The sequence below is a fragment of the Calonectris borealis genome, chromosome 3 (genome assembly GCF_964195595.1).
Source record: "Calonectris borealis chromosome 3, bCalBor7.hap1.2, whole genome shotgun sequence".
NCBI lineage: Eukaryota > Metazoa > Chordata > Aves > Procellariiformes > Procellariidae > Calonectris > Calonectris borealis.
This window is the reverse complement of record NC_134314.1, coordinates 68,808,476-68,834,995: the sequence shown is the minus strand read 5'-3', so window position 1 is coordinate 68,834,995 and position 26,520 is coordinate 68,808,476. Positions and strand designations below refer to the sequence as shown.

Here is a 26,520-nt window from a genome sequence, read left to right as displayed (position 1 = left end):
CTTCTAACACACAAACTCACTGGGATGCAACACTTCACACAGCTCTCCCAACAGAGAGAAGACAGTGGTTGAACCAAAAACCCACAGGGAGCAGGGAAAGAAGCCCAGTCAGCTCCCTTACAGAGTCTCTTCTCGTTTTGGTCAGCCACCCTACTGCCCTTTGGCTATGCAATAGGGATGGTCTCTATCAAAGCCACACACTCAGCTTTATCAAACACCTGCTTTAAGTTAATTTCTTTGAAATCAGGGCCTAATATCTGCAGCGTGCAGACTTTAGGTATATGTGCTGCGCTTCCAGGAGGCTTCTCGTATTACCATGCGGCCAAAGTAGCTCATCTGCTCCCCACACGTTCTAGCACCCACAGAGAAGTCTACCCTGCTGTCTCACAGCTAGCCCAGTTATCTCCATGCTGCCTTCACTTCTGAAGCGCTGGGCAGGCACAAACACAATTGGTAGAAGCAGATTTCTTGTCTTTTGTTTCCTCCCCTAGATTACAGGCAAGGCTAGTAACAAAGAGCCCTGATCTTTCCTTCCATGCAAGCTGCTCTTTCAGCCCATCCCACTAGTCATGAAGCAGAACTTTACACGTTGGTGGTGCAAGGAGCTGTGCCACGTGGCTCTTTCCTATCGGAAAGCACCCCTACAAAGCAAAGGGCAAGATTCAGACTCCCACCTCTCCCTCGCTGCTTAGGAGTTCAGGTCTGTTCGTTTGTTTAAAATCACTTCTTTAAGCTTCACTAATCATTTGATATTCTCCTCTACTTTAATTTCTCCAGACTCTTGCATATAAAAAGCATCATGTTACTCATGAGATGAAATGCTTCCGAGCCATTCCAGTACTTTACCCTTACATACCTGCCCAGCTCTGCAGCAAGTTCTAATATTACAAGGACTTGCGTATTTGACTGTAACTAATTCCTTTAACTCTCCCCCAACCAAAGATTTCAATTTTGATGTTTAATATCACATTACTGTTCTTTTATTCTTCTCGTATCAAGGGAGGGTATATTCTCTACAGATAGCAGTTAACGATTAAGAATTGTGTCTTACATAAATGGTACTACCACCAAGAAATCTTCTTGTTATTATCTAACCCCTCCAATACATGTCTCTGACACACGCTGAAGTGCTGACAATTATTTCTAGCAAACGGTTTGAAGACACAGGTATTTAATGTTTAGCACTTAGAGAAATGTCTATCATCACGGTGAACCACTCGAACTCTGTAAGAATCCATTCTATGGAGTTCAATGGTTAAGAAAAAAAGCTGGCAATTTTGGAGGAATTTGACTCATTGTCACAGAGATGGAAAGCTACTACATAGCACAATTTCACTGGGCCCAAGCATAAAAAAAAACTTGCTTCATTCAAAATCAGACATCAAGAATAAAATACATCCTCTTCAGAACTTACCACTCCCTAACCTTTAACTCAACTGCAAGATTATGCAATAGTGTGTGCATGTAACATTAAGAACTGTAAAAAAAAGATTTGATTAGACTAAGATTAATTACTCCAGCCTCCATCATATTAGCTTAAGTGTTTCAATCCTAGATAATACAACAATAATGACAACTAATATAATTCACTTATTAATAAGTTCTATTGCAGATTCTCCTCTTTAATGCAGAAAAAAAAAGCTTGAAAATGCCTAGAAGCGGGACACTGCCATACATTGCAGTATAGAGGCTCGCACACCTATAGCACTGTCTCATTTTCCTCAGGTTGAACTTCAACAATGAAATTTTTGCTTTTTCACCTTTGCCCCAGTCCCCAAATTTTGCACGTACAAACCAGAGGTGAGGTACACATTACTATTTTTCTAGTCCCCATATCTGCTCAAAAGACTTAATTACATAGTAGCAAGAGCGACAGCAGAAACAAGCAGTTTATTCCAGCACTGTATTTGTTTTGCTCTTCATAGCTCTTTGCAGTCAATGGCTAGATTCTGTCTGCTGCTGCAGCTCGAAAAACCTGTTTGTGTGACCATGGTTACATAGCAAGACTAGTCATTCAAGACTGAAGTATTACATGAGCGAAACTACTTTTCTTTCAAGTGACACTCCTTGTTTTCTGGGTGACAGCACATATTAGCATTGCAGAGAAGACTGCATTTCTATTTGCCATCTTAACAGAAGCTCCAAAGAGTTCCAATTAATATTTGGGTTGCATTCAAAGCTTTTTGGAGGCAAAGATGTAGAATAGGTGAAATCCCCTCTGCATTACAATGATAGTCTCCTATAGATTAGTGACATGAAACAAAGACTTGGAACATAGGGGAAGGGGGGGGGGGGAGAAAAGCAGCAGTCTAGACAGCAATCCTTCATCTAAAAAAAGGTCTGTTTTAACTCCCCTTCAATCTTTCAACTGTGGAGTATTAGAAGAGACTAGCAGGCTTAGACACAGCTGTTCTCACCTTCCTTTTATGTTTATTTATAGATGTAGTCTATCATTTCCCACCTACTATCAATTAATAATGGCTCTGCCTTTACCAGAAGGGCCGATTAAAACTATGCGTATCTCAGCAAGACCTCATTTCATTCCTAGTTCACAGTAACTACGTAGGTTAACTCCTCCCTGGGTTCTGGGTGTTATCAGGCTGTGGTTTCGTGTCCACCCCATAATCTGTCTTTTTCAAAACCAGGCAGTTGTACACACATTTATCATTAACTTCAATATAGGAATGGCCTTAGATGTCCAAACACTCTGCAGATATGTTAGCCTATCTAGGTTCTTGTATTATATCCACTGCTGGCATACCTGGCAACCCGTCTCATGGAAAAGCTTGGTAACCTCTTTAGTTCAGGGTTCAGCTCTACAACTGTGCACGATTTACCAGATGGCACTGTACAACCGACCTCTCTCTTTACATGGTAAATAGCATTAGCAGGTCAGGCTACAAAGGTCAGGAAAGTCATGAAAGCACAAACGATGTGAAAGCTCAATTCCTAGCACAGCCTCACCTACTCATTTAAAATTGGAACATGAGCAAGTTCTAAATTTTGCCCTGATCCTGTAAATGAGAAATGCCCCTTGGCTCCCACACCAGCCCTCACTCTGGGAGATCAGAGGTAAAAAAAAGAAAGCCTTACTTATCATCCTTTTCATAGATGTTGAGCCCCAAGGCATCAACGCCCAGCCAAAGGTCAGTTCCTTTCTTATTCTTGATTTCAAAGTAGTTGATTCCATACATCTCCAGGTCTTGAGCAATCTTCAGGTATTCCAGCATGGCATTCTCTCTGGTTGAGACAGGAAGGAAAGCAGATGTAAGCTTCTCATTTAACTGACTATCTCAGAAAGCGCAAAGTCCTCAAGAGAAACAAGTAACTTTTCCTAAACCAACACATCAAACACAAGGGTTAAAACTGAACATTCAGCATTTGGGATTCACTTTAGGAGTTATGATATTACACCTATGAACACACACACACAGAGCGTACTCCCATTTACCAAGCCCTAGTATTTCCAGACAGAAAATTAGCAACATGTGTCTCATCCAGCATTCATCCTTGTTTCAAGGTACAGTCAGTGGGAAAGATATAGTACCTGAACTTTCCCCATCTGCCAATGCAAATGCTTCAATGAACTGAAAGTTAAACGCACACCTGTACTTTTTTTTCCCTAAGACATCACTGATACACTGTGCCTAGGTCCAGGATTTTCAGGAAGCCATCCAAGAGACTGTTCGCAGCACAAGTGTGAAAATCTTGTTGAGTTTTACCATGTGATTTGATGTTGGACTAGAAAATATACACCAAGAGTTCCCACACACAAGCAACTCTTGGAGTCTATTTCAAAAGCATGTTGTAGAACTGCAAGCTTAAGGTAATCAACCAGCAACAGAGTGACTGGCCTAGGGACAAATACAAAACACTTACTTGAGCATGCCACTGTGTTCAGCATGCCACACCTGGATCCGTTCTTCCCACTGCTCTCTGGAGAGTTTATGCTGGTCCATCACTCTACACAAAGAAAGAGAGATTAGCAAGATTAGACTTTGTGTTCTGCAATGTCCATTGGTGCTAACCTTTGCTATAGTCTTACTGAAAAATCAGTCCCACACATAAAGCCTTACTGAAACCAAGAAGAAGATCTTACTCAGCCCAAAGATGTACTCTGTGAAGCAGAGTAATTCAGAACGAACAAAAAACCTCTGCAAAGCCTTTCTGGTCACTGACCAGAGACATGAGAGGAGTAAGCAGAACAGTGCAAAAGAATCTCACACACGGTGTAGACACCAGAGGGTTAAAGCAAAGCAAAAGTTGTGTCATTTCTGGAATTAGACACCGTGCAGAGTGTCATTAGGAAGTGTAAACAGAAGCCATTTGTCTTATCCTGTGTGGGGATGGACTACGTAGCCCCAAGACATACTTTCCAGATACAGGATTTTTAGGACTGTACATTAGGATTAAGGACACACAACCCAAGCTTCTCCACGGATGACACATTCATGACTGAAGGCTGCTCTTTTCTTCTTAAAGAGGAGACATTCATACTGCCAGTTACCAGCATGGCAGCAATGTTTAGGAAAGAAAAGCTGAACTCAAAAGTATACTTCCTCTCCCTAAACAACCCAAGGAGAGAGCACAAAAACATACTCTGACAGATAGAAATAAAAGAAGGAAAAACCCCAAATGCATACAGTTCAATCAAAAAAAAAAAAGAAATCATGCTTTCAGTGAAACTCTTTGTATTTAGCTAGAATGCAAATTCTTGACTTTTAAAAAACCAACCAAAAAAAGCCAAAAAAAATGGGAGACTGCATCAACCAACTCCTTCACCTTTGGGGGATCAGACGCTCTGAATTGAGGTATCCAGGCTTGTGCACATCTTTGTTGTAATCTCCAAATTTGGCCTGCACAGCATAGGAGCCAAGAAGTACTGCTGTTTCAGGCGGACAGTAGATCTCATCACTGAGGATCCCTTCCTTCACCTGCAGGAAGAAGAGCTTCTGTGTGATATCCTGGATCAGCTCTTCAGACACATCCTCTGGGAAGAACTTGGCACGGAATTTGAACTGGAGGGGATTCTCCTTTCTGATTTCTTGAGCAGAAACCTGAGGACAGAGGCGACACCACAACTGAGCAGCGTTGCAAACAATAGAATAAATTGGTTTTACACAGAAAAAGGGATTTGGGGCATTTGCCTTAAGAGGCAAGTCACTGGCAACTCATTACTGGCATTCCTTCGTTCCAGCTGCTTACTGGTGTGAGAACACAGGGGAGACGCATTAGGTTTTCCAACTGAACCAGTAAAATTCTGCTTGCACAGCAAACCTTGGTCACTGGAGAATGATTTACCATGCTGTATCAGATGGCAAACCCATCCAGTATTGCACACATTTGACAGAGAACAGCCCCCTGTGATTAAACAGGTACGTCACTGACTGCCCCATCAAGAAAAACTGTCATACCCTCATAAGAATTGCAAGTCCACAAACAAGAGCACATCAGGGGCACCTGTGCTCTGTTACAACTGCCCAGCCTTGAAGTGACCTTTCTGATCAGTGCAACAACTGATCCTGCACAAGCAGAGACCAAAACCATCACTAGCCAAGATGTTCCTCCAGACACAGCAAGAATAGCTGCTTCTACCCAACAAAGTACCATATCAAGCTGCTGCTGTGCATCTGACAAATGCTATAAAGCTTTCTACAATTCACACAGAGAGAAAGGGCAAACTTCCACCATGTCACACCTCACCCAAACAGTTCCCATGGAGGTCACAAAGTTTTCTCTAAAAATAATCCTGGAGTTATGAGAATTAAGGAACAATCAACAACAGGTACAAGGTTTATAAAGTGCAGCCAATAACACATCAGGAATCACGTAAGCTTTAACCTTTGTTCAGCAATTAGCCCCAAGTCTGTTACCTTTTTATCAAGCTTCAGCCAAGTCTGGAATCCTTTGTTGTCCACATATTGAAGACCAAAGTACCACACTTCTCGCAGACCTATGGTTTTAACCACCTGCAACAGAAAGGTCAAAAAAAAAGTTATTGTAGGTAATAGTTCACCTGAGATCCAGGTATCCTCTCAAGTCCCGCATCACCTGCGGGTGCAGGCAACAGCCTAAACCTACTCATCTGGCATCTCTTAATTTCATCTTGCAGACAAAGATAGCTGCCGTAGCAGATGACAGCAATGGCATAGGCTAAACTACTCGTCCCACCCAGTTCCTAGGAGAAGACAATTCTGGGGAAATCAGGAGACACAAACGGGGCAAGTGACAGGCCACCAACTGCTAGACTGGTACACCGGCAGCAGGTGGGGCTTCTGCTTGCTTGTATCTACTGGCCCTTCTTAAAACTGTACTTGGTGAAGCAGACAAGTTACTTCTCTCACCAAAGCTTATGGTGAGATGGTCTGTAATGGTGTTGGTACCAACTACAACTAGTTAGCAGTACTAATGGCTCAAGGGATCTTGTCTGCCAGTCACCAAAGGTTATTTAACTGGAGGAAGCAACTGAGGGATGCTTCACACAGCTGCTGCAGTAAGCTCCCTGTGCAGTTTTGAGAATTAAAACAAGCTGCAAATATTCTCAGTCAAGGGTATTTGTTTTAAAACTCATACAAAGGCTGGTTTTGAAGGACAAAAGTATATTGATGGCCCAACGTTAGGACAAATTTAATTTCATATATTGTAAATACTAACCAGACGAAAGATCCAGAAACACCATCCATTGACTGGAGGGCACACTTACTAGTGAAAATAGCCCTGTTTGGACACATTCCTTTTCCTCAGGGGAGGAGATAGCCTAACAAGTTCCTGACCTCCTCCTACTCTTGATCACTTGTTCTTATAGCCCAGTAGTTTGCTGCCAGCTCATCTACCTGTAAAGCTGTGCTCTAGATGGAGCCAAGATCTGGAATGATCTACTACATACATATCTGGATCACTTCCTTGATGTTATTTGCAGAGTACCCCCTCAAAAAGTGATGTGGCCATCACCATAGGGAGCTGAACTGAGTGGAAGGCAAGACCTTTTTAAAACTACTTTGCAAGTTAGGAAAGTGTGAAAGACTTGAGAGGGTGTAGTTACATGTGCTTCAAAAAGTTTAAGATCTCAACCAAGGATCTGTTTCACCCTCCCCATTTATAGTATTGCTGGAGACACTCTGGCTAGAGAGCAGACTTTAGAGAGACAATGATTTTAGGATATTTAACTAGTTTTTGCTGTAGTTTCCCTTAAATTTTCTTACCAGCGAGCTAGAAGCCAGCAGTCTGGACTGGAAGCCAGAAGTCTGTAACTGGAAGCCAGAGCTTCCTGGGGTCGGTAAGGGAGATGGGAAAAAATGCACCATCCTGATTAGCACTCTGAGAATTACTGTTTGTGTGACATTGTTGAATAACAGGCAATCTATAAAGTTTAGTGATATAAGCAGACCAAGAAAATTGCACAGTAGCATGAAAAATGTCACTAAGCAAATACAATTTTTAAGAATAAAGAGATCAGTGCCTACCAGTTGAGGAAATGGGATCGCTTCATAGCTAGACACTGTGGGCTGTATTCAGTAGGCTACCGTTTATATATATTATACTTCAGCAGGGCCATAAGTAACTAGTTATAACGAACTAGAGTTTATGTTAAAAAAAAACAAAACCCAACAAACAAAAAACCCCAAACCCTACAACTTTTAAAAAAGAACTGGGGTCTGAAAACACTTCAGCCTTTACTTGACTAAAATTCCTTTTCCCTCCTGCCCTGAAGTGGCTTGTTTCGCCACAGAACAGCCAAGTTTTCTTACAGCTAGATGTATTTTTAGAAGGGTCAGAACTGGGCTTTATCCAATCTAGCAGAAAAGCAGGGGTATGTTGAGCGTGGTACTTCCTGTTGCACAAAAAAAGTGTTGCAACTTTGTTAAAATGGAGTTGCATAAATCAACTAGTTATCAGGTCATTATCTCTGCATGTCTCTTACAACAGAAAAAGTACACTTTTTCTATAAATCAAGTTAGAAAGCTTGCAGAAGTTATGACCCCTCAAGTTCTTCCCAAAAACTAAAGGCAATGAAGTATTAAGCTGAACTTCACAATTTGACTGTTTGGGTTCCAATACAAAGAACAAAGACATGAATGTTTTAGTCTATATTCTGGGAAATGGTTTGTAAACTTCCTCCATAGCAAACCCAGGAAGAACTAAGAACCAAGGCATTATATTCAAGGTGGGAGACACCTCTTCCCCGCTCCTCAAATGCATGAAGCAGCAAATCTTAAGTCTGCCCATTCCACCCAGAAATGCATTCACTCCCAGAAACTGCCAGGGACACGCTCTCCTTCATTTGAATCTCTTTTCCTCGTGACCAGGATGGCAGACGACTTCCTGGGAAATACTCTCGCCAGCTGCAGAGCCCACTGCGTTTGTTCTCAGGACACCTTGGACCACTGCGGCATAAACTCTGCACAGGTCTGGCTTGAGCAGAGCCGAACTCAATATTCATAGGTTTCCACTATTTTCCCATTTCTATAAAAGGGAGTTGTAATCCACCTTACATGCAGGAATCACTTATGCTAGCAAAGCCTAAAGCACAAGGGCTCTGCCAGAGTAGTTTTGCTAGCTGACAGGCAGGCTACGAAATCATCTTGTGGTTTTTAAAAATAGCTAGCTTCTTCAACGCCCTTTTCCCCCCACAGTGGTTCTGCAGTTCAAGTTGGGCCACTCCCCATACCTGTGAAAACCTGTTGCCTCCATAGACTTTATCTGAGTGTAAACTCCATCTGAGATAAGGGCCTAGTAAAAGGCTTGCACAGCAGAAGTGAAGACAGGATGTCACAACTGTTGCAGCTGAACATAGTGTTCACCTTCACCGGGTTTGTGCTGCACACTTCCACCTTAGTCTTCCCTTGATGGGCAGACGTGCACTCCAACAAGGTACGGACTACGGGTAAGAATTTCCAATCACAGCTTTTAAACGCGAGCCATAGGAAGTAAGGAGCAATTCTTCATGAGGTGATAGTCTATCCCAATAGTGTAACAAGGGCTGCAACAAGCAGTCTTCAGAAGTCCAGAACTACCTAGACAGAAAGCTAGAAGTATCTTGGATCTGAAGCATCCTGCCTTTTTCCATGTTCTCAGGATTTTGTGCTTCTCAGCACAAAAGACAAGGTCAAGAAAGTAGTTCCTCTGCTGCCAGAGTGATGACCCTGACTCTTAACAGATGTAAACATAAGTGAATATATAGGGGGGGGAAAGTCCTTATTGAATCCTTGTCATAAGGAACATCGGACATACTTGCACTGACTGATTTAAGGCATTGCTTTTAAAACCTGGCTTTTAGTCATTTGGATTTTTGTACCCTCAGAGATGAAACCTGAGTTCTCTGTTTTGGGTTAACATGGAAGGGGCTGGGAGAGGAAGTTACCCTGATGCAAGGGTGATCAGCAGTGAATGGAAGGTCAAAAGCTGGTTCCACAAAAATGCAGGTTTCATATGCACTTCATCAAATTTCCAGTCAATGAATACTTGACGTTTATCCCACATCAGTAATAATCAAAAGGAATTAAAGTTAGATTTAAGGCTAAACACAATTTGTAGTATTCTATTTTGTACTGTGAAGTTCTGCAGTGATTATAATTTGGTGTCCTCCTTTCACTCCCTCCAAGAACCCACTAAATTTTTTTTTGTTTGTTGAGGGTTTGAGGTTTTGTGGGTTGTTTGGGGGTTTTTGTTGGTTTTTTTGTTGGTTTTTGTTTGGTTTTGTTTGGTTTTGTTTTGGTTTTTTTTTGTTTTGGTTTGGTTTTTTGGTTGGGTTTTGTTTTGTTTTTTTTTTTAAAGTACTTCTCACTGCACAGTTGCCATAAGACCTAGCAAGTTCTAGCTAACTCACTGAAATGAGAAATTGTACCAACAAAAACTTAGAAGGAACGGACATTGTTTAGCCAGTTCTGCCTACCTGAGTTAAAGCCCAATCACCCTTTGCTATCAAGGCTAGCAGGGGACAAGGGGAGAAGTGCAAAGGAATTGCTGTAACACTTTGTAAACAGCTTAATATGTATAACTGAAGTCTGCATAGATCAATTCTTAATTTTCAGGGTTGCAGCAGGAATAGCTAGAAGCAAGTTTTTCTTTTAAATTTCAGAACAATAAGTTAAATTTTTCTGCTGAAATCTAGGACTTGCTTCAGTTTTACAAGAGCAAGCTACTTAAGAAAAGAACAACAAAGTTTTACAAAGTGCTCTTTGTTTATTTTGGTTGTTTTTATCTGACCTTTGTAGGTCCATCTCCAGACAGACCTGTATATTGTTAATGCAGTAACAGGAAGAATAACACTAAGGGAGGAGAGTCTTGGCTACTCGTGCCCTTCACTTCCCTGGGAACCCCTGGAGGCAGGCTGGACAAGTCTTGCTCCATCCTGCTGCACAAGGGCTTCTTATAAGGCATGTTGCTATAGTTGCTGCATGGAGATCACAAACCCTTCGGTTTTCCAGTAGTTTGGCAAACTTGAACACCTGTGGCAAGTGGCTACCTCCAACCCAGCTTCTGAATGAATGCAGCTATGCCTACGCCTTCGTCAGCCATCTAAAGACCTGATTCTGAGGAGTTTATACACAGGGACAACATTTCAACTTCAGAATTTAAGAAATAAAGAAGAGCTAAGCTGTATTTCAAAGCAAGAGGTGCATTTTTACACGCTACCTATGCAGTCTAGACATTTTAGATCCCTTATGATACTTCATCACCCAACACTGCTAGGAAGACAGGTTTCACTAGAACATAACATATCTGCAAGGATTCTTGCTTTTTTCTTTTACTGTGATGGAGTTTAGAGGTCTTGGTTCAGACCAGGGCCCTTCAATTAGGAGGTGGAGAGAAGAAAGAAAGGTAGGTTTGGAATCCAGTCTTAAGAAAACACTGTAGTCTGAAATGTACTCCAAGCTTAAACAACAAGAGCCCATACCAACCCTTGACTGACCTGGTCAAACAGCTGTTTGCCTGTAGTGTTTGGCTGGATGGCAAACTCCAGCTCTGCATCCATAGTAACAACTCGAACATTGATCTAAGGAGAAAAACAAAAAGCATTGTTTAAGATTTATTGAAAGCTATTTCTCAGTGTTAACACAGTACTTTGTGTACAATATAGTCTCCACGCTTTGATGCGCTACCGTAACCTCTATAATATACATACTTAAGCCCCAATTAGATTTGTGTTATCACAGCAGCAAACTTAATTGGGGCTCTGACTTTGCTGTCTTATCCAGACTGCTCTGCAGGTGTTCCTACTGAACGCAGGATTGGACTGAGCTTCTGGTTAAATGAGAGGGCATTTTAGAGTTGACCATTTCCAGGCCTAAACCCCCTTGGAATAAGAGCTCCTGTGAGTGCACAGCATAGCTGCCTGCAGGCCATCCCTTGGATTACGAAAGGCCCTAATGACTAAATTAAATTTAAGACTTATAATTTAACTTCCATTTATATTAGAGCTGGAATTAATCTGAGGTTTTAAAGGCAAAAGGCTGCAGATTATTCTTAAGAAGCAATCAGCATTAACCCGATAAACATTCATTCTTTCCTTCATAAAAATCTACTCAGCAGATAAAACCAGCCGTTATGGGTACTGAATACTACAGGGCGAGAGTTCACTAAGCTATTGCTGCTAGCGAAGAAACAACATAACCAGATTTACTGCAATGGCAGAAGCAGACTGCAAGACAGAGGTTACTATGCAGAAGTATGCAGAAGGCAAGAGTGTTTAATGACTAGAAAAAGTCTATTAGCAGTTAATCAGGAGGCAAAAGCAGCAACTAAGCTTGCAGGGAATAGCATAAGGACAAGCAAAATGGCAAATCAGGAAGGGATTATCTCCACCTGTTCCGAGTACAGGAAACTTATTGCTTGCAATATTATATTATGTCTCAAAAAAACCAACAACCCCAAAACAAGTAAAAAAAACCCCAAACTGTGATGATCATGTAGTATAGTTCTACTAACAAGTTAGATTTGTAGCTTGGTATTTAAAGGAAAGAGAAGAAAAAGTGGACATGTAAACACAAGGCCAGACAACAGGTAAGCTACAGGCAGATAAGATTTCATGACAATTTCCCAACATTTTATAAATGTCACGTTACAGAAAGCCAGATCTAACAGACCAGGAGAGCCTGCTACAGCTGTGGCACTGGTGCCCAGCGCAGAGGCACACATTTGAAGAAACGAGAGGAAGGGGCAGAAGAGGAATAGAATCACTCACTACAAAACCTTGACACTGCAGCAGTTTCCAGCCTCTTAATTATGTAAATTTGAACTCTAGGATAAATGTCAGGTAAAACAATGTTACAGTTAACACAGAACTGTGAATAAAACAAGTTGCCTCACTTAGTTTTAGTCAAATACAGTAGAAAATTTTGCATTCCTTTTTTAGCGAGGCATGAAGGCATCAAGTGTCTTTTAGCAACTCTATAGTGTTCCTTCTTTCTCCTGCTCTCCCCCAGATGACAGAGGACCCTCCTATAGAAAGATGACTGAAGGCAGTCTCCACCTCCTATAGAAAGATGACTGAAAGCAGTCTCCACCTCCTATAGAAAGATGACTGAAGGCAGTCTCCAAGTCATGGAACCCCAGAACTGAACCAGAGAAGATGACTGCTTAGGTGCCCTGTCACTTTCAAGCTGTATTTTTAAAGCAGTGTCCTCCAATTTAGGATTTTAAAAAGAAATTCCTCTAAAAAGCAACAAGAACAAACAAGCAAGAAAGGTTTTCTAAGAGTTCCTTTTCCCAACTGTAGCATTTGGGATCCATAATGGAGCATGGAATTATGCTTAATGCTTTCTTCCTGTGCCTTAAGAACCAAAGGTTTCCCAAACAGCGTTTCCAGTGTAGCAAGGGAGGGGAAGTTCAGATAGAGGAAGTTCTCAGGAACAGCAAGACTGCAATTCGAAGATGTGACCTTAAAAAGCTCCTGTTGCTTAATCCCTCTCAACAATAAATCCCTAATCATATTCTAATCCCCTTCTACCCCCTTCAAGAAAACATATGCTCGTAATCTGCAGTTTTGTATTGTGCAAGTTATTTGTACTTCTGGCTGAAGTACACAACAGCGGGTGTAAAATAAGTATCACTTTACAAGCTAAAGAACTTTAAAGGATGTGCTTCCCACTCCTTACCAGAAAACCTGCAGGATGTTGGCTGAGCACAGAATTCCAGTCAGTACTTGTACGCTCCTCTTTTACTCTATCTCCTTAGCAGTTATTTGCTAGTAAAAAAAAAAAAAGGTAAACTCCCTAGTCTAGGGCAATACTCTGTATTACTCCAACCCTAAAATACTCTTCTGGATACAGTCCCCTTCCTAAAGGATCAGTTACATAGTGAGCTATTTAGTGCTAAAGCCATCTACCTGCTACATCTTTTAAGAATAATTTTAGTATTAAGACCAAAAATCGAAGTAATCTGCTTTCCACTTCAATCTTTTAAAGCCATAAGCATGCAGGAACATAACTGCTTGGTTATCCAAAAACTTTCAAGGACGCTTGGGGCGTGTGGTAAAAGTTAATTTCTGTGTTCTCAGGGGCTGAATGACCAGCAGGATACAGAGGAATTCCTTGGTGTGCCCTCAGACAAACTGCTAGCCACAAGACAGGCAGAGCAAGAAAAGACAGGGCCTCAAGCAGTTGTCACTTCAATGAGTCGATGACTGCCTGGGAAAATCCTTTGAGTCTCCTTCCTGCCATATTAAGTCCTCTTGCTTCTTGTCTCCAAACCTTAGCCTTGGTTTCAAGAAGAACATAATGGTTTTAACAGTGTTTCTGAACAGATGTCCTACAACCACTCCACACAAGCTTTTAGCTACAGAGAAGCTGGTAGTAAAGCAGACAAAGAGAGCTTATTAACCCACTTGAAACCCCGGTTTAGACAGTCCGAAGAAACCCTGATGTCTGTTAGGCTGCGAGAAGATAAGTTTGGCATTCAGCTCAGACCACATGAAACTCCCCATGGTGCCAAGCCGATTAAATCAAAACCCAAACTGCTAACCAGTTCAAGATACTGTTGAGGAGGAAAAGAGGGAACAACTCAAACTAATTTCTATCAGCAACAAAAAGAGCAAGACACAGTTAAGGCAACGCTCACAAGTCCTGCTTACCCTGTGTAGGCAAGGCAGGTCATTTGTAAGATCCCTACCAAATCCTGGCAGTATCCCAGGACAAAATTGAAGCCATAACCAAAAAGAAAGCAGTTTTTAATTGTTTCAGAGCTCAGGCGCTTGAAGGGGGGAATAGAGCACATGGCTGTTAGACATGAAATAAGAGTTTTCAAATGCACATAGCATGCTAAAAATCCGAGACAGTAAGATGTAACTTCCTCCTCAACAGGCTGATGCCGTAACACTTTAGGATTATACTTTTACGTCCAAGACTAACATATTTAAAATTATGACAAATAGGGCCTTAGAAGGTTTGCTTGTGTGTACAAAAACATTACAGAACACGAGGTTTCCATCTTCCCCTGTCTTACAAATTTGATCCAGAGGGGAAAAAACATGCTGTTGAAAAGGCAATGCCATTTGCATTAAAAGGAAAAAAAGCTCCATGAATTATAAGAGACAACTGAAGACCTTACTACATTGAATGACTGAACAGTAATTCCATGACTTCAGACTGTTCAGGGTGGACTGTAACATGTTACCTACATTTCCAACTGGGACAAGCGAGTGGAAGTAAAATGAAAGATGAAACTGAAGAGAACTTCACAATATAGTTTAAATAATCATAACACTATGGAAAGTTCTTGTACTAGAAATTACAGTAGTTAGAATGGGATCTTCCTTGCTTTAGCAGTGCCCTCAAGTCATGCATTTATGCTTACTTTTTTTAGTTTTTTGTTAAGTCAACATCTCTTCTAATGCTAAGTTAGTACCCATGGGACACTGCAGCCTTTCAGAGACTGTACACCATACAGTATCTACTTGGAAAATTAAAGTGCCATTTGAAAAACATTCAGAAAACATTGCCTCTTAAGGGGCAACACATTGCCAAACAGCTCATCTTCTCTGTGTAAGATCCAAGACCTAGATAGGAACCGAAGATGACTGCCTCTTCAATCCCTCCCTCTCACAAACGCAGTTTCCAGGTGTGTTGGACACTGCATGCACAGGTAGGTTTTTTTTCTGAAGTCTGACTCTTGAGCTGCCGCCTGTTGGTCCAGAATCTGTCTCTGGTTGCAGGCAACATGGTATCTTTGAAGTTGACCATCCACCTCCTGATATTTAACTGCTCCACTCTAAAACATCAGGTGGAACAGGAAAAAAGCCCACAGCAAGCCATCATGGATATTTTGCATCCTGATGCATGAAATCCAATACCCCTTAAGTTCACTTGCATAATAAAATAGTTCAGTGAAACCATGAAGTTGTGCAAGTCATTGAAAATACCATACAATTTATTTCCAGTGAATCCATAAGATAAAGGGCAGTAAATACCAACTTTTACCCATATACACAAGACAAACCAGCCATATACACAAGACAAACCAGTACTTAACGTGTCGCATATCATTATCATTATGCAGCCCTAAATGCCTCAGACAATGCTCAGGAATGTTTTCTTCCTCTTTCCAAGGAGGGATAAAGACCAGAGTCTCTTAAATAACAGGTTTACAAGTGCAAATGCTAGTGAAGTCTCCTTCCAAGTGGTGCCAATTAGTGCTATGATAATGGAGAAACGTAGATAGGCCTGCCTTCTTTCTTCAGTCACTGGAAATCCCAGGCAAGTAGCTAGTACATGTAAGCAGACCAACCACATAGCACAGGGGGGATAAGGGTTTTTCTGAAGTGCTGCACCTGCACAGCACATACTGTGAAAAACAGCATGCAGGCTTGTTAAGGTTTCTTGCACATATGCAAACTGACCGTATAGCAATGGACTTGCTTGTGCTGAAGGAATATGGCAGTCTTAACAACAAATAAGAGAAAACAGTAGTATTAAGAATACTATTAAGAAAGCAGTAGTATTAAGCGTGCATCCTCACTTCTGCAGGTCCACTCTTCCACACAAGCAATAACTACTATTGTACTTGCAATAAATAACAGACAAGCTTTTTGCCCTGAGTTGCAATGCATCTGCATGGACAAAATAATCTCATTTCAACCTTAGCAACCAGACCTGTTCATACACTTGTGTAGCGATTAGGTATATGGTAATAGGAAAGGCAATTTCACGCAGCAGCATTAGAAGGGCCCTGAAACTGCTCTCTGTTCTTCCACCTTCCATGCATTAGTGTTCATTAGTTTCAGGCCCAACAATAAAGAAAGATATTGTGCTAATTGATGGAGTAACTGTAGTCCCAGTTCCTGGAAACTATTTTGGGAAAATTTTCAACTTTGATTAAGGAAAAAACCCTAGAGGCTCTAGAGCTCAGATCTGACTTGCTAACACTTCAGTGGCTGTATTTCTTGGTCCTCTGCAAGTTACTGAAGTCAACAGCTAATGGTTCTGAGACTGTGGAGAGGACAAGTCTGGGAGGGTAAGTGGTTTGAATAACCCAAGAAACTGGAGAGATATTAGTTCAATTTATTATATTATTCTTTAGTACTTATAAACACCAACACGTACATCTTAATCATATGCTTTAGTTTTAGGTAGTCCGGCAAGGAGCGGGGAGTTAGACTCGATGATCCTTATGGGTCCCTTCTAACTTGAGATATTCTATGATTCTATGTGAAGAACACAGCGCTTGCAGCCAGTTCTGTTTCTTCTCTGACAGAGTAACCTGCCTGATGGATCAGACCTCATCTAGTAACATATTTGATGTGGTCCCATATGACATAGACTAGGTATACAACAAATCTGAGCCATGTGAAATTACAACTGAATGACAAGTTGTGCACCTAAATTCTCCATAGCTTCTGTCAAAGCAGGAGACAATGTCAAGCCAACAATCAATTCTATTCACTGCTGCAGGATTGCCAAAGCATGACCTCCCTCCCAGTTGGACTCAGCATCTTCGTCTTGCTGGAGTGACTGTAGGTACACGTATTCTGACCTTTTCATGGCAGACCAAGGCCTTGAAATGGGGATGTGTGTGGTGGGGTGGAGGGTGTAAGAAAATGCAGTTAAGTAATCTCATGGTCCCTGGAAAGCAGAGCGCACTTACAAATCCACAAACAGCACCCAGTCAAGAACTAAAAAACTGCTCAGGAGGACTGGGCTAGAATTCAAAGAACTTGGTAGGTCTGAGAAATAGTTACAGGTGTTACACTTGGAGAGGTGAGAATGGACAAGAGACAGACGAAGAGATGAACAAATTACAGGCTTGCAAACAATGGGCTACAGCAAGACTGTAGACAAGGATGTGGTCTATTATAATCCCCAGAAAAACACCACATTTCCTGGTGCGATGCTATTGCATAGAAGGAAAAATTACATTCTTGAGTGTATTTGTCACCGGAAGCATTACAGAAGGTGACAATTCTGTTCTGCTTGCCTGATGACTTGCCGGTTGGAATGCTGTCACCCAAATTTGAATGCTTCTTTTAGAAGAGAGCAAGTTGACGAAGGAAAGTCTGCACTAAACTGCAGGTCAGGTGTTTTTGGGTTGGTTGTGGTTTTTTGGGTGTGGGTTTTTTTGTTGTTTTTTTTTGTTTGTTTGTTTGTTTCAAATGGCAATTGATTTGTTAGCATGGCCTGAAGTCCTCCAAATGGGAGTTGTCTGAAACATGAAGCGTTTATAGAGAAGACAGCAACTTTTAAACCCACAAGGAGGAAAACACCAAAAAACCCTCTTATTTTGCAGGCTGGGTAACAGGAAAAGAAACAATAATTGCTGGAGTGATAAGATACTGGGATACCATATAACGACTTCCATGCAGCCTTCAGACAACACAGGTTCAAGTCCTCCCCAGATGATTTAAAGCATCTCCAAGAAGCTAAAATGAGAAGGCAAATGACAAACCTGCAATTTCTCTTGTGTGGGAAGGAGAATCTGATTCCTATGTGAGTGGGAAAGAGATGTACAGCACAACACCAAAGAAAGCCTTTCAGATCCACACACTCCTCCCCTGCTCCCATGCCAGAATCCTTATAACTATAACCTGCCCAACACTTAGCATTTCAGAGAAGGCAGTGGCAGCACAGCAAAATAGTCCTGAGTGTTCCCTTCCATGCTGCAGAGCAGAATTTGCTAACAGGAGAGAAAAAAGCCTCATCAGTTCATAAAACATGAATAGGGGACGGCCTCATTGGCATCTCCACTCGACTGACAAGGCAAGCTCATTACACCAATTTAACCGACCCAGTTTCTCAGCATACCGTGTTAAATCAAAAAGACCTGACTGCGAACCGAAGGACATGTTCCATTTCAAATCTCATTGTGTTAAACATTGCTTCCTCATTGCAAATAAATGGGAACATTAAGTCACGTACCACTGGAATTCCTTCGAGCCTATGAAGCAGTTAGGTACTGCTGCATTTGCAACAGGTAAAATTAAAATTGAATAGGCTGGTCTTTGTTCCTTAAAACCTTGCTCACCTTCCCATGAGAGGGGGAAATATCACTGAGGGTAAATATAGTTGTATATAATAATCTAGAAAGCTAGTAGTTACTTTAAAATTGTCCAGCGCAGTTGTTAGCCTTAACTACTAGTCAACTTTAATGCAACAGCCTGTACAACCTTTTTTTTTTTTTTTGAGGTAGTAATCCTCAGTATTTAAGGAGCAATAACTATAACAGCTATACTTAACTGAAATTTCTTAAGTTTACTCAAGGCAATAGGAGCCCAGGTATTGGCTGCTCTCGTGTAAGGTGAAAAAGCCTTATAACAACTTCTGTGGAAGTTTTTCTGAAGAGAGAAAAAGTACTTTGAGGGAAAGCCAAAACAATTTTGAAGTGAAATCTGAAAGCTAGAGACTCTTTGGGATGAAGTGGGGGGTGGGGCTCATGTGGGCAGGAAAACCTTGAATACCCAGATCTGGGGAGTCACCCAGAAATTCCAGTTTTAGCAAAGCAGGTCGAATTTTCAGAATAAACTTCCCCCTCCCTGCCAACATACAGATCACAAGAAAGCCAACACATTGAGTTTGGCTTTGCAGCCAGGTCACTGGACTCTTTGTGAGATAGCATGAAACCTTCCTCATAATTAAACATGAAGATAATCCTAGAACACAAATTCAAACTTTTTTAGCTTATTTGTGCAGAAGAAGATGGCATACTAAATTACACGCCTATCTCGGTTTCCTTAACCAAAGCCTGATATATCTTCTGTCAGCATATAATAACTGCATAGCAGGCATCTGCATGAAAAGTTGAGAAGCAGCCATAGCTGTAATTCAGTTCTTTATCTTAGGTGAACCAACAACACCCTGCATGCCAGAAGATCATGAAGATTTCATGCAGGTGTGGCAAACACATGTGACCCTGCATCTCTGATGGCCCTGGTTCCCAAATGAACCTCAGCCAGACTTCTAGCATTCTCCACCTCTGGTCAGCTCTATATGTTTAACATCAGTTGCTCAGTGAAACAGTAAAACCAAGCAAGTACTCTTCCCAGAGAAAAATCTTTCCTCACCCATCAAAATTTCCCCCAACTCTTTCCTAGCAAGCAAACTGCATCATTCTGTCTCGAGTTAGGTAGAAGTTGAAAAATTGAGAGACAGAGGCCTTTTTAAAATTTTCAAATTCAAATTTTTTAAAATTACCTTGGAACAGCCCTACGTTCTGACAAGACATAAAGCAATGCAGTTTAAGCCTGAAAGGCTCCAGCATATTGCCCTTAAACAAAGCCCCATACACTTAGGGAGCCAGGATGTTTTTCATGCAAAGCACTTGCTCTTACTTTCTCTGAGGGCTGTAGGAATGGTTTACTTGAATACAGGCAAGGATAAGAAATAGCAGGAGGGTTTATGATGTTCTGTTGAAATACATTAACATTCACTTTAAAGACTCTCTGATGCTGTAAAATACTCTATTAGTGTTGTCAGAATATCTGTGTACAAGCAGCAGTCTGTTCTTTAAAGAAGGAACATCCAGCCAGTGACAGCAGGCTCAGCACAGCGCTGCCGCTTGGATGAGCCATTTGCCCTCAACGGATAGGATGGATTTAAGAACAGAGACTGGAGCAACAATAGGTCCTTTGTACCTAAAGGATAAATACAGAGAGAAGCTACAGGCCACTGGATCAAACTCCTTCATACACAGACTGTTTTATCATGACAGCTGTTGCATCTAATTAAACATAATGAAGTTGCGAGACTAAGGCTTTACACATGAATTTTAAAAAATCCCCACAACTAATCCTCAAATAAGCTTTATCTCAAGAAGTCACTGAGAGTCCAGAACGAATCAGACCATCTTTTGTGGTCTTCCATTAGAAACATCAGCATGGGGCCAAGTGCAGATAATACAGAGGTTTAAGATCTCAAGTTTTATTATAATTTCAGAGTCTCTTAAACAATTTAACATCTCCAATATTTATGTGAGTCAGCTACATAAAGTAGTATGACCCTTCTGCAATCCCCACAAGGGAAAATAAAAAAAAACACCTGAGTATCTTACAGTCTTGATCCAGAACACAAACACCATTTCATACCTCTGCTTGGCTTTTTCATTTGGAAACGACAGGCATGCAATAATTTATGCAAAAGCTGAACTTCACAGTAGCAAGTCACAACAAACAGGAGCAGGGTCTGAAGGCATGATAATCTAAATAAAAGCTGTAATAGCCTCAGAGCTTCCCCTGAATCTGAGCACCGATACTGGTTCCTTTTATTCCAATGCTTATGCAGAGGCATAGGTTCTAGAGGGCAATGTGCATGGAAAACCCAGAGCCATTGCAAAGAGTCAAAAGTTTGACAGATACTCACCTAGAGACCAGGCAACAACACAGCCTGTCAACTGTTCTTCTGACGTGGAAGAGTGGCACATTATACTGGAGCAGGGTGGGCTGTGTGAACACAAGGAGAGTCTATGACTTACTCTCTCACAGGATTATGCCCTGAGAGTTTAAGGGGACCAAGAACCAACTGCTGAAGACATGTTCTCAACAACTGTACTCTTCCCAGATGGAGACATTACAGGATGCAAAGCAGTATTTTCATCAGATGTGAACTGGAAGAAGCTCAAGGATATTCAAAGGCATGGAATAATTTCCATGCAAGGATCAACTAAGCTGGTTAGGACTTCTCAGTCTGGAAGAAAATTAACTGAGGCTAGGACATAAGAGCATATAAATTCATGAGTTACATGAACAGGGTGGACAAGGACCACATGTTCATTGCTCTACCAACAGAATAACGACAGGGCATTAGCACTCTGAAGAAGAAAAAGTTTTTCAAATAGTGCTGTAGCAAAGAGTTTTGTAGATAACTTTCCAAACAACTTGAAGGTTATCTAGGACAGCCTTTGTTAAAGCATACTGTGGATGCTGGAGTTCACATGGTTTCAAGGGGAGACTGGACAAATTCACAGAAATCCATTTAGTAACTCATTATATAGGAACTTTCAGCCTCCAATACCTCAGCAGCTCAGAGGAAAGCAATGGTGCATATCTTTGAAATACTCTTCCTCAGACATCAGCGCTTGGCCAACATCAGAGGTATACTATTAGGCTACAGTGGCTTTCTGCCTGACCTAGCAAGGCCAGCCTTGTTCTTATAGAAGTCAAAGTGCAGAAGGAACGTGAACTCCACTTACTTAATGAGAAATAGCAATGTAACAAGTCACACAAGGCCTGGTGATTATGTATATTCATTCTGCATTCTAGAAACGAATCCATCTGTCAAAGAGGGATTTATTGATTCGATACCCCACCCTGCTGTTTTACGTGTTCCATAATCAGGCTCTTTCATTTTACCTCATAGACTTTGGTGGAACGTACCACATGGCATTTGTGAAATTTATGAGTGGAATTATGTGATGTGATCACCCCTGATAGCTTGATAACGTGATCTATGTCCAATACACTACAATGCACTCACACTTCCCAACAAGGTATTTCAAACAGTATGCAACAGGTACTATTTGCTCCCAGATAAAGGTAGGTCCTGGAATGTCACCCAAGCACAGAGATTGCTCTTGAAAAGTTATAGATTGTACAGAAAAAGTGATTGGAAGGGTCTACAAAAGACCCCTTCCTGACCTCTAAGACAGCTTGAGGGCTTCTGAGATGAAACTTCACAGGCTCTTCACTATAGAAGTGTGACGGCAAACAAATATGCACCAGTGATTCCCTAGGTGTACCCAGAGCACAGTGGGAGCAGAAAAAGTAACTTTCAAAAGTTTGTCTGGATGGCTATATGAATTTTTAAAGGGGAAAGCTATTCTCTCCCACACTGAGATCACTGAATATCAATTATGCAAATCCACCCAGCAATTCACACCACATACTTTGTGCAGCAGGAACTTTCTATAATCACTTATCTCTACAAAAACAAAAAGTTAAGCAAGCTAAGCTTTCACAACTAAAGTGTGTTCAGCTAGGTGTTAAAGAATAACTTTAGCTCCCACAAAGAACTTTGAAGCCCAGATCCTACAGTACAGACTTTGAAGTCCTCTACTGGGCTACACAGGCTAAATTCAGGCACCCTGATACACATGAGATTCTTTAATCTCTACTTCTTCAGGTAGCAGGCAGCTCACAGATCTGCATCTGCAGAACAGTGGTCTCTTGGCAGAGTCAAGCAGCTCTAGACCCATTTCATAAGCCTGCTCAAGATTCATCAACTGGATGTCCATCCACTTGCATCCCAGAGGAGCCTTTCTCACACACATTCCACACTGAGGCTAGAACAACCACAGCAAACATGGACATTTTCATGCAAAATCAAGAGAGGAAGAGATGGTGATAGTGATGCCTCTGAGCTTTACACAATAGCTAGAGCACTTGCTCATGAAAGTGGGAGGGAGAAGCAAGTGTGCAATAACCCTCTCTCAAACAGGGCAATTCCATGCTCCCTTCTCAAAGCTAGCAGAAGGCTACAGACCTTGTGTAGGGGTGCCAGCACCTCTTCCATTGAGCCTACACAGTAGGTAGCCAAATACAAGTCCTTGGTCATCAAGCAACAGTTTCTCTCGCTTACTCAATTAGAAGATGAGAGTCCTGCATTTTGATTCTTAGACTTAGGATTTTTATTTTAATTGACAGCTGATAGTACCAGGTGCTCATCAGTCCCAGCTGAGCACATGGCTGCTACTCATGCTCTCTCAAAAATGAGAGCAGATGCAGAGAAGGCAGGTGATTTTTCCCCACTATGAAATAGGAACTAGAAAGAGAAGCAAAATCTGGATCTCAACAGATGAGCAATTCAGAGGCAATACGGTTAGCTGTTACACTGAACTATGCCATATTTCCAGCCTCACATAGCAGTAATTTTCTCCCTTTCCTAGGGGGAAGGATCCCATACACCGCCCAGTAAAAGCCAGGGACTTCAGCTGCTTCTGCAAAGAGCTGTACTTCTCAGCTCACAGGTTGAATGTCATCTAATGCTGAAACCAGGCTTCAAAGCAAGCACACAACACAGCTAAAATACATTACTTAACACAGTGCGCAGTGTGGTTCAGTGATCTTAGGCAGCATTGCCTTCCTTCAAGGTCAATTGAGTGATTATGGGATTTACAATGTGCATAAAGCTCTTTGGACACAGAGTGCCAAACAAGAATGACACTGATGTGGGAATCTTCAGTGGTCATCAAGAAGTCTTATTCTCAAAAAGTCCTGACGTACTGCAGGGTTTTTTTTTGTGGACAGAAGACGACGTTCATGTGGGCGGAGGGAGGGAGAAGAACAGGAAGGCTTATCTCCCCTCCTCTGCCCTTTAAGAAGGCTAAGAAATTCTTTAAGTAGTGACTAACATAACAGTTAACATCCTTGATTTCTCTGCAGCAGCTAACATCCCAGCACAAACTGCCCTCAGAAATGCTTACTCAGCTCATGCAGTAATTCAGGTTTTTGGCACAATTGTGAGCTCATTCTCTTATAACTTTAGTCATCTGAGAACTACTCCCTAAATTTGCTATTAATAGAACACTCCACCTTCCTTTTGCAACTATGAGTGGGAGTTCTCACATGTGGTAAATGGAAGCGTCCTTACATTTCCATTTTGCACCAGAGTATACACCTCCTGGTATCGAGTACACCATACACCATATCATCTGATGTACTGCAATTGGTGCGCACAAGGAAAGGGTAAGATTTTATTCCTGACTAAATCTATAGGTATCCATAAGCTAAGAGTACTTTTAATTAATTATGAGCACTTAAGGATATGAAAAAATATTTTTATTTCAGTCCAGTTATAGCAATCTGCTGTGAAGAAGTCAGAGATAAAACTGCTGTGTGTAGCTAGAAGATACACAGTCAAGAATAAACTGGGAAGATCTGGGAATAATTATTATTATTAATTATTTGTATTTAGAATAAATTTCTGTCACTACACTTGCATCTCTCTTTGGGCTGGCTTATCATAAACTTCTTGAATTTTAATGCCATCAGCTGTTCACAGATAGCTAAAGGTTTGGCAGAAGACTTACATGCTGTCTTCCAAGTTCTTTTTTCAGAATTCATGTATATTCAACATCAAACAGGTATGGAGTACTTGTCTAACCACTTAATGCTTAGCACACACCAGCACACTATTAACAACACAGGGCTGGGAAAACCCTTTTGAGTCATAAGTTCCAGTTCCCCACTCCTACGGGCAGCAGCATTAAATTGTGTCCTTGCCAAGCTTTATCTTAAGGGATGTTAGGTCTTGGAATAGTCTCCTAATAAGACCAACAAGGGGGGAAAAAATCCCCCACCCATCCACAAAAAACCCACCACACACACTTAACTTCTCTAATGTTTAAAAGTGTCTGAAACTACAAGTTCTGCTTAAAGCAGTTCTTCCTCCTCTTTGGCACTTAAACCCCTTACATTTTATACAGGTGAAGGAAAAGGTAACTTGTTTAATTCTACCAGGCTAAACTAGCCAGGCACTCTTATCGTGAGGTGGCCTTCTGCCTCTAGTCATCCCAAAATCCTCCTCTAGGTTCTGCTTTGAATTTGTCTCTCCTGGACAGAGATGATAAATGCAACCTATATTCAAGGAAAGATCACACTAGCACCTTCTATTAATGCTTTCCATTAGAGAAATCCTATACATTGCAGATGATATGGACAACAAGGCAGTCATCTTACCAATGATTAATCCATATCCTTCGATCCTATACAGTGAGCGACCTTCTTCCCCACCCCTCCAAGTTTAACTATTGCAATGGGACCTTATTACCCCAGTCCTTCAATCCCCTTTATATGGCGGCCCTCTACATCCATAATACCTCCCCCTCAACAGCATGGCATTAGCAGATTTCATTAGTATGCTCAGCTTTCTGACCACAGGCCGTTAGTAAAGGCATTAAAAAATGGTGCCTCTTGATATTGATCACTTGCATTTTCTCTTTAGCACCAGAAGCTGTTAGACTGCGTTTACTGCTGTCCTCTCTTTACAGAGTTTTATATACACGCACACAAGTATTAAAAGTTCTTGTGTGACACTACATCAAATGCTCTACTGCAAAGCTGACTTCATTTCTTGTGAAGCTGTAAATTTTTTGCCCAAGAGGAAACAAAAAAATCCACCTTCCATAAAGTAACAGAGAATGCTGGTAGGTCAGATCAAATTAACAGGTCTATAGAACAGAGATCACGTTTCTTTCTCCTTCTGTAAGTAATGTTCATTAGCCCACAGCTGTGCTGTTCTAGCCACAATTTATTAGATTGGTTTGTTTTGCAAAAGAATATAACCCAGTTAAAACACCATCCATTCAATGAGTCAAACAGAAATAAACTACTAACATGCATCTAGGAAAAACGCAGAGAGCACACAGACACTCGAAAAGATGCAAGGCCAAGCAAGTAAGTTTATTCACTTGCTTTCAGATAACACTAGCAAGATTTGGACAAGATGACACCTTTTTCATTTCCTTACGTAATAATTCACCACCTGTGAAACCTAATGAACTTCTGTACAGACTAGATGGAAATTATGTATCTGAACTGTTGATGAACTCCCAGCCATAAACCCTTATGCACCGGGTACAAGAAGTTATATATTTATAGCTTACCTCAGAGAGATTTTGTTACTTTGTAACTGTTACACATGGCAGAATATCTGTGTTAAATTATAAATTAACACTTGCCTATATTAATAAATACATTTATTTCAAAATTATTTTCCAGACTGTTGCTAAAATTTATTTTAAGCACTTACACATGCATCAGATCCAACTAATTGTGAGTAGATGTTACCACAGAATATGGAATACAGTTGGCTTTCTAGCACTTCACTTTAGTACTCAATTAACACACAAAATCACTAACGTTCTAGTGTTAATGGACTATTTGTTTATCATGAAAGAATAAACTCCAAACACTATCTGTAAGCTTTCTGTGTGTTTGCATATTTTTGTTAAAACAAAAGCTTCATACAAAGGTTTAACTTAGTGGGTTGGGGGGAGGGGGGGGCAGTGCCAAAATTTTGCTTTTGTTTACAAGTAAAGAAAAGATGACAACTGATGACCAGTTTGTCAACTTCACCCACAGCAGCATGAAGTCTGCCAAGC

The 26,520-nt window shown here is 41.2% G+C and overlaps 1 protein-coding gene across 2 annotated transcripts in view; it reads right to left on the bottom strand.

Annotated features, from left to right (window-relative positions):
• The window catches only part of EZR (ezrin), a 36,763-nt gene that overhangs the window by 7,638 nt on the left and 2,605 nt on the right, over window positions 1-26,520 (bottom strand). For both annotated transcript variants that reach the window (XM_075146031.1, XM_075146030.1), the window contains exons 2-6: window positions 10,913-10,996; window positions 5,874-5,969; window positions 4,783-5,057; window positions 3,880-3,963; window positions 3,094-3,240 (exon numbers count right to left, since the gene is read on the bottom strand). In XM_075146031.1, the coding sequence (XP_075002132.1) occupies window positions 3,094-3,240; window positions 3,880-3,963; window positions 4,783-5,057; window positions 5,874-5,969; window positions 10,913-10,996 (686 nt within the window). The remainder of the gene's footprint in view (window positions 1-3,093; window positions 3,241-3,879; window positions 3,964-4,782; window positions 5,058-5,873; window positions 5,970-10,912; window positions 10,997-26,520) is intronic.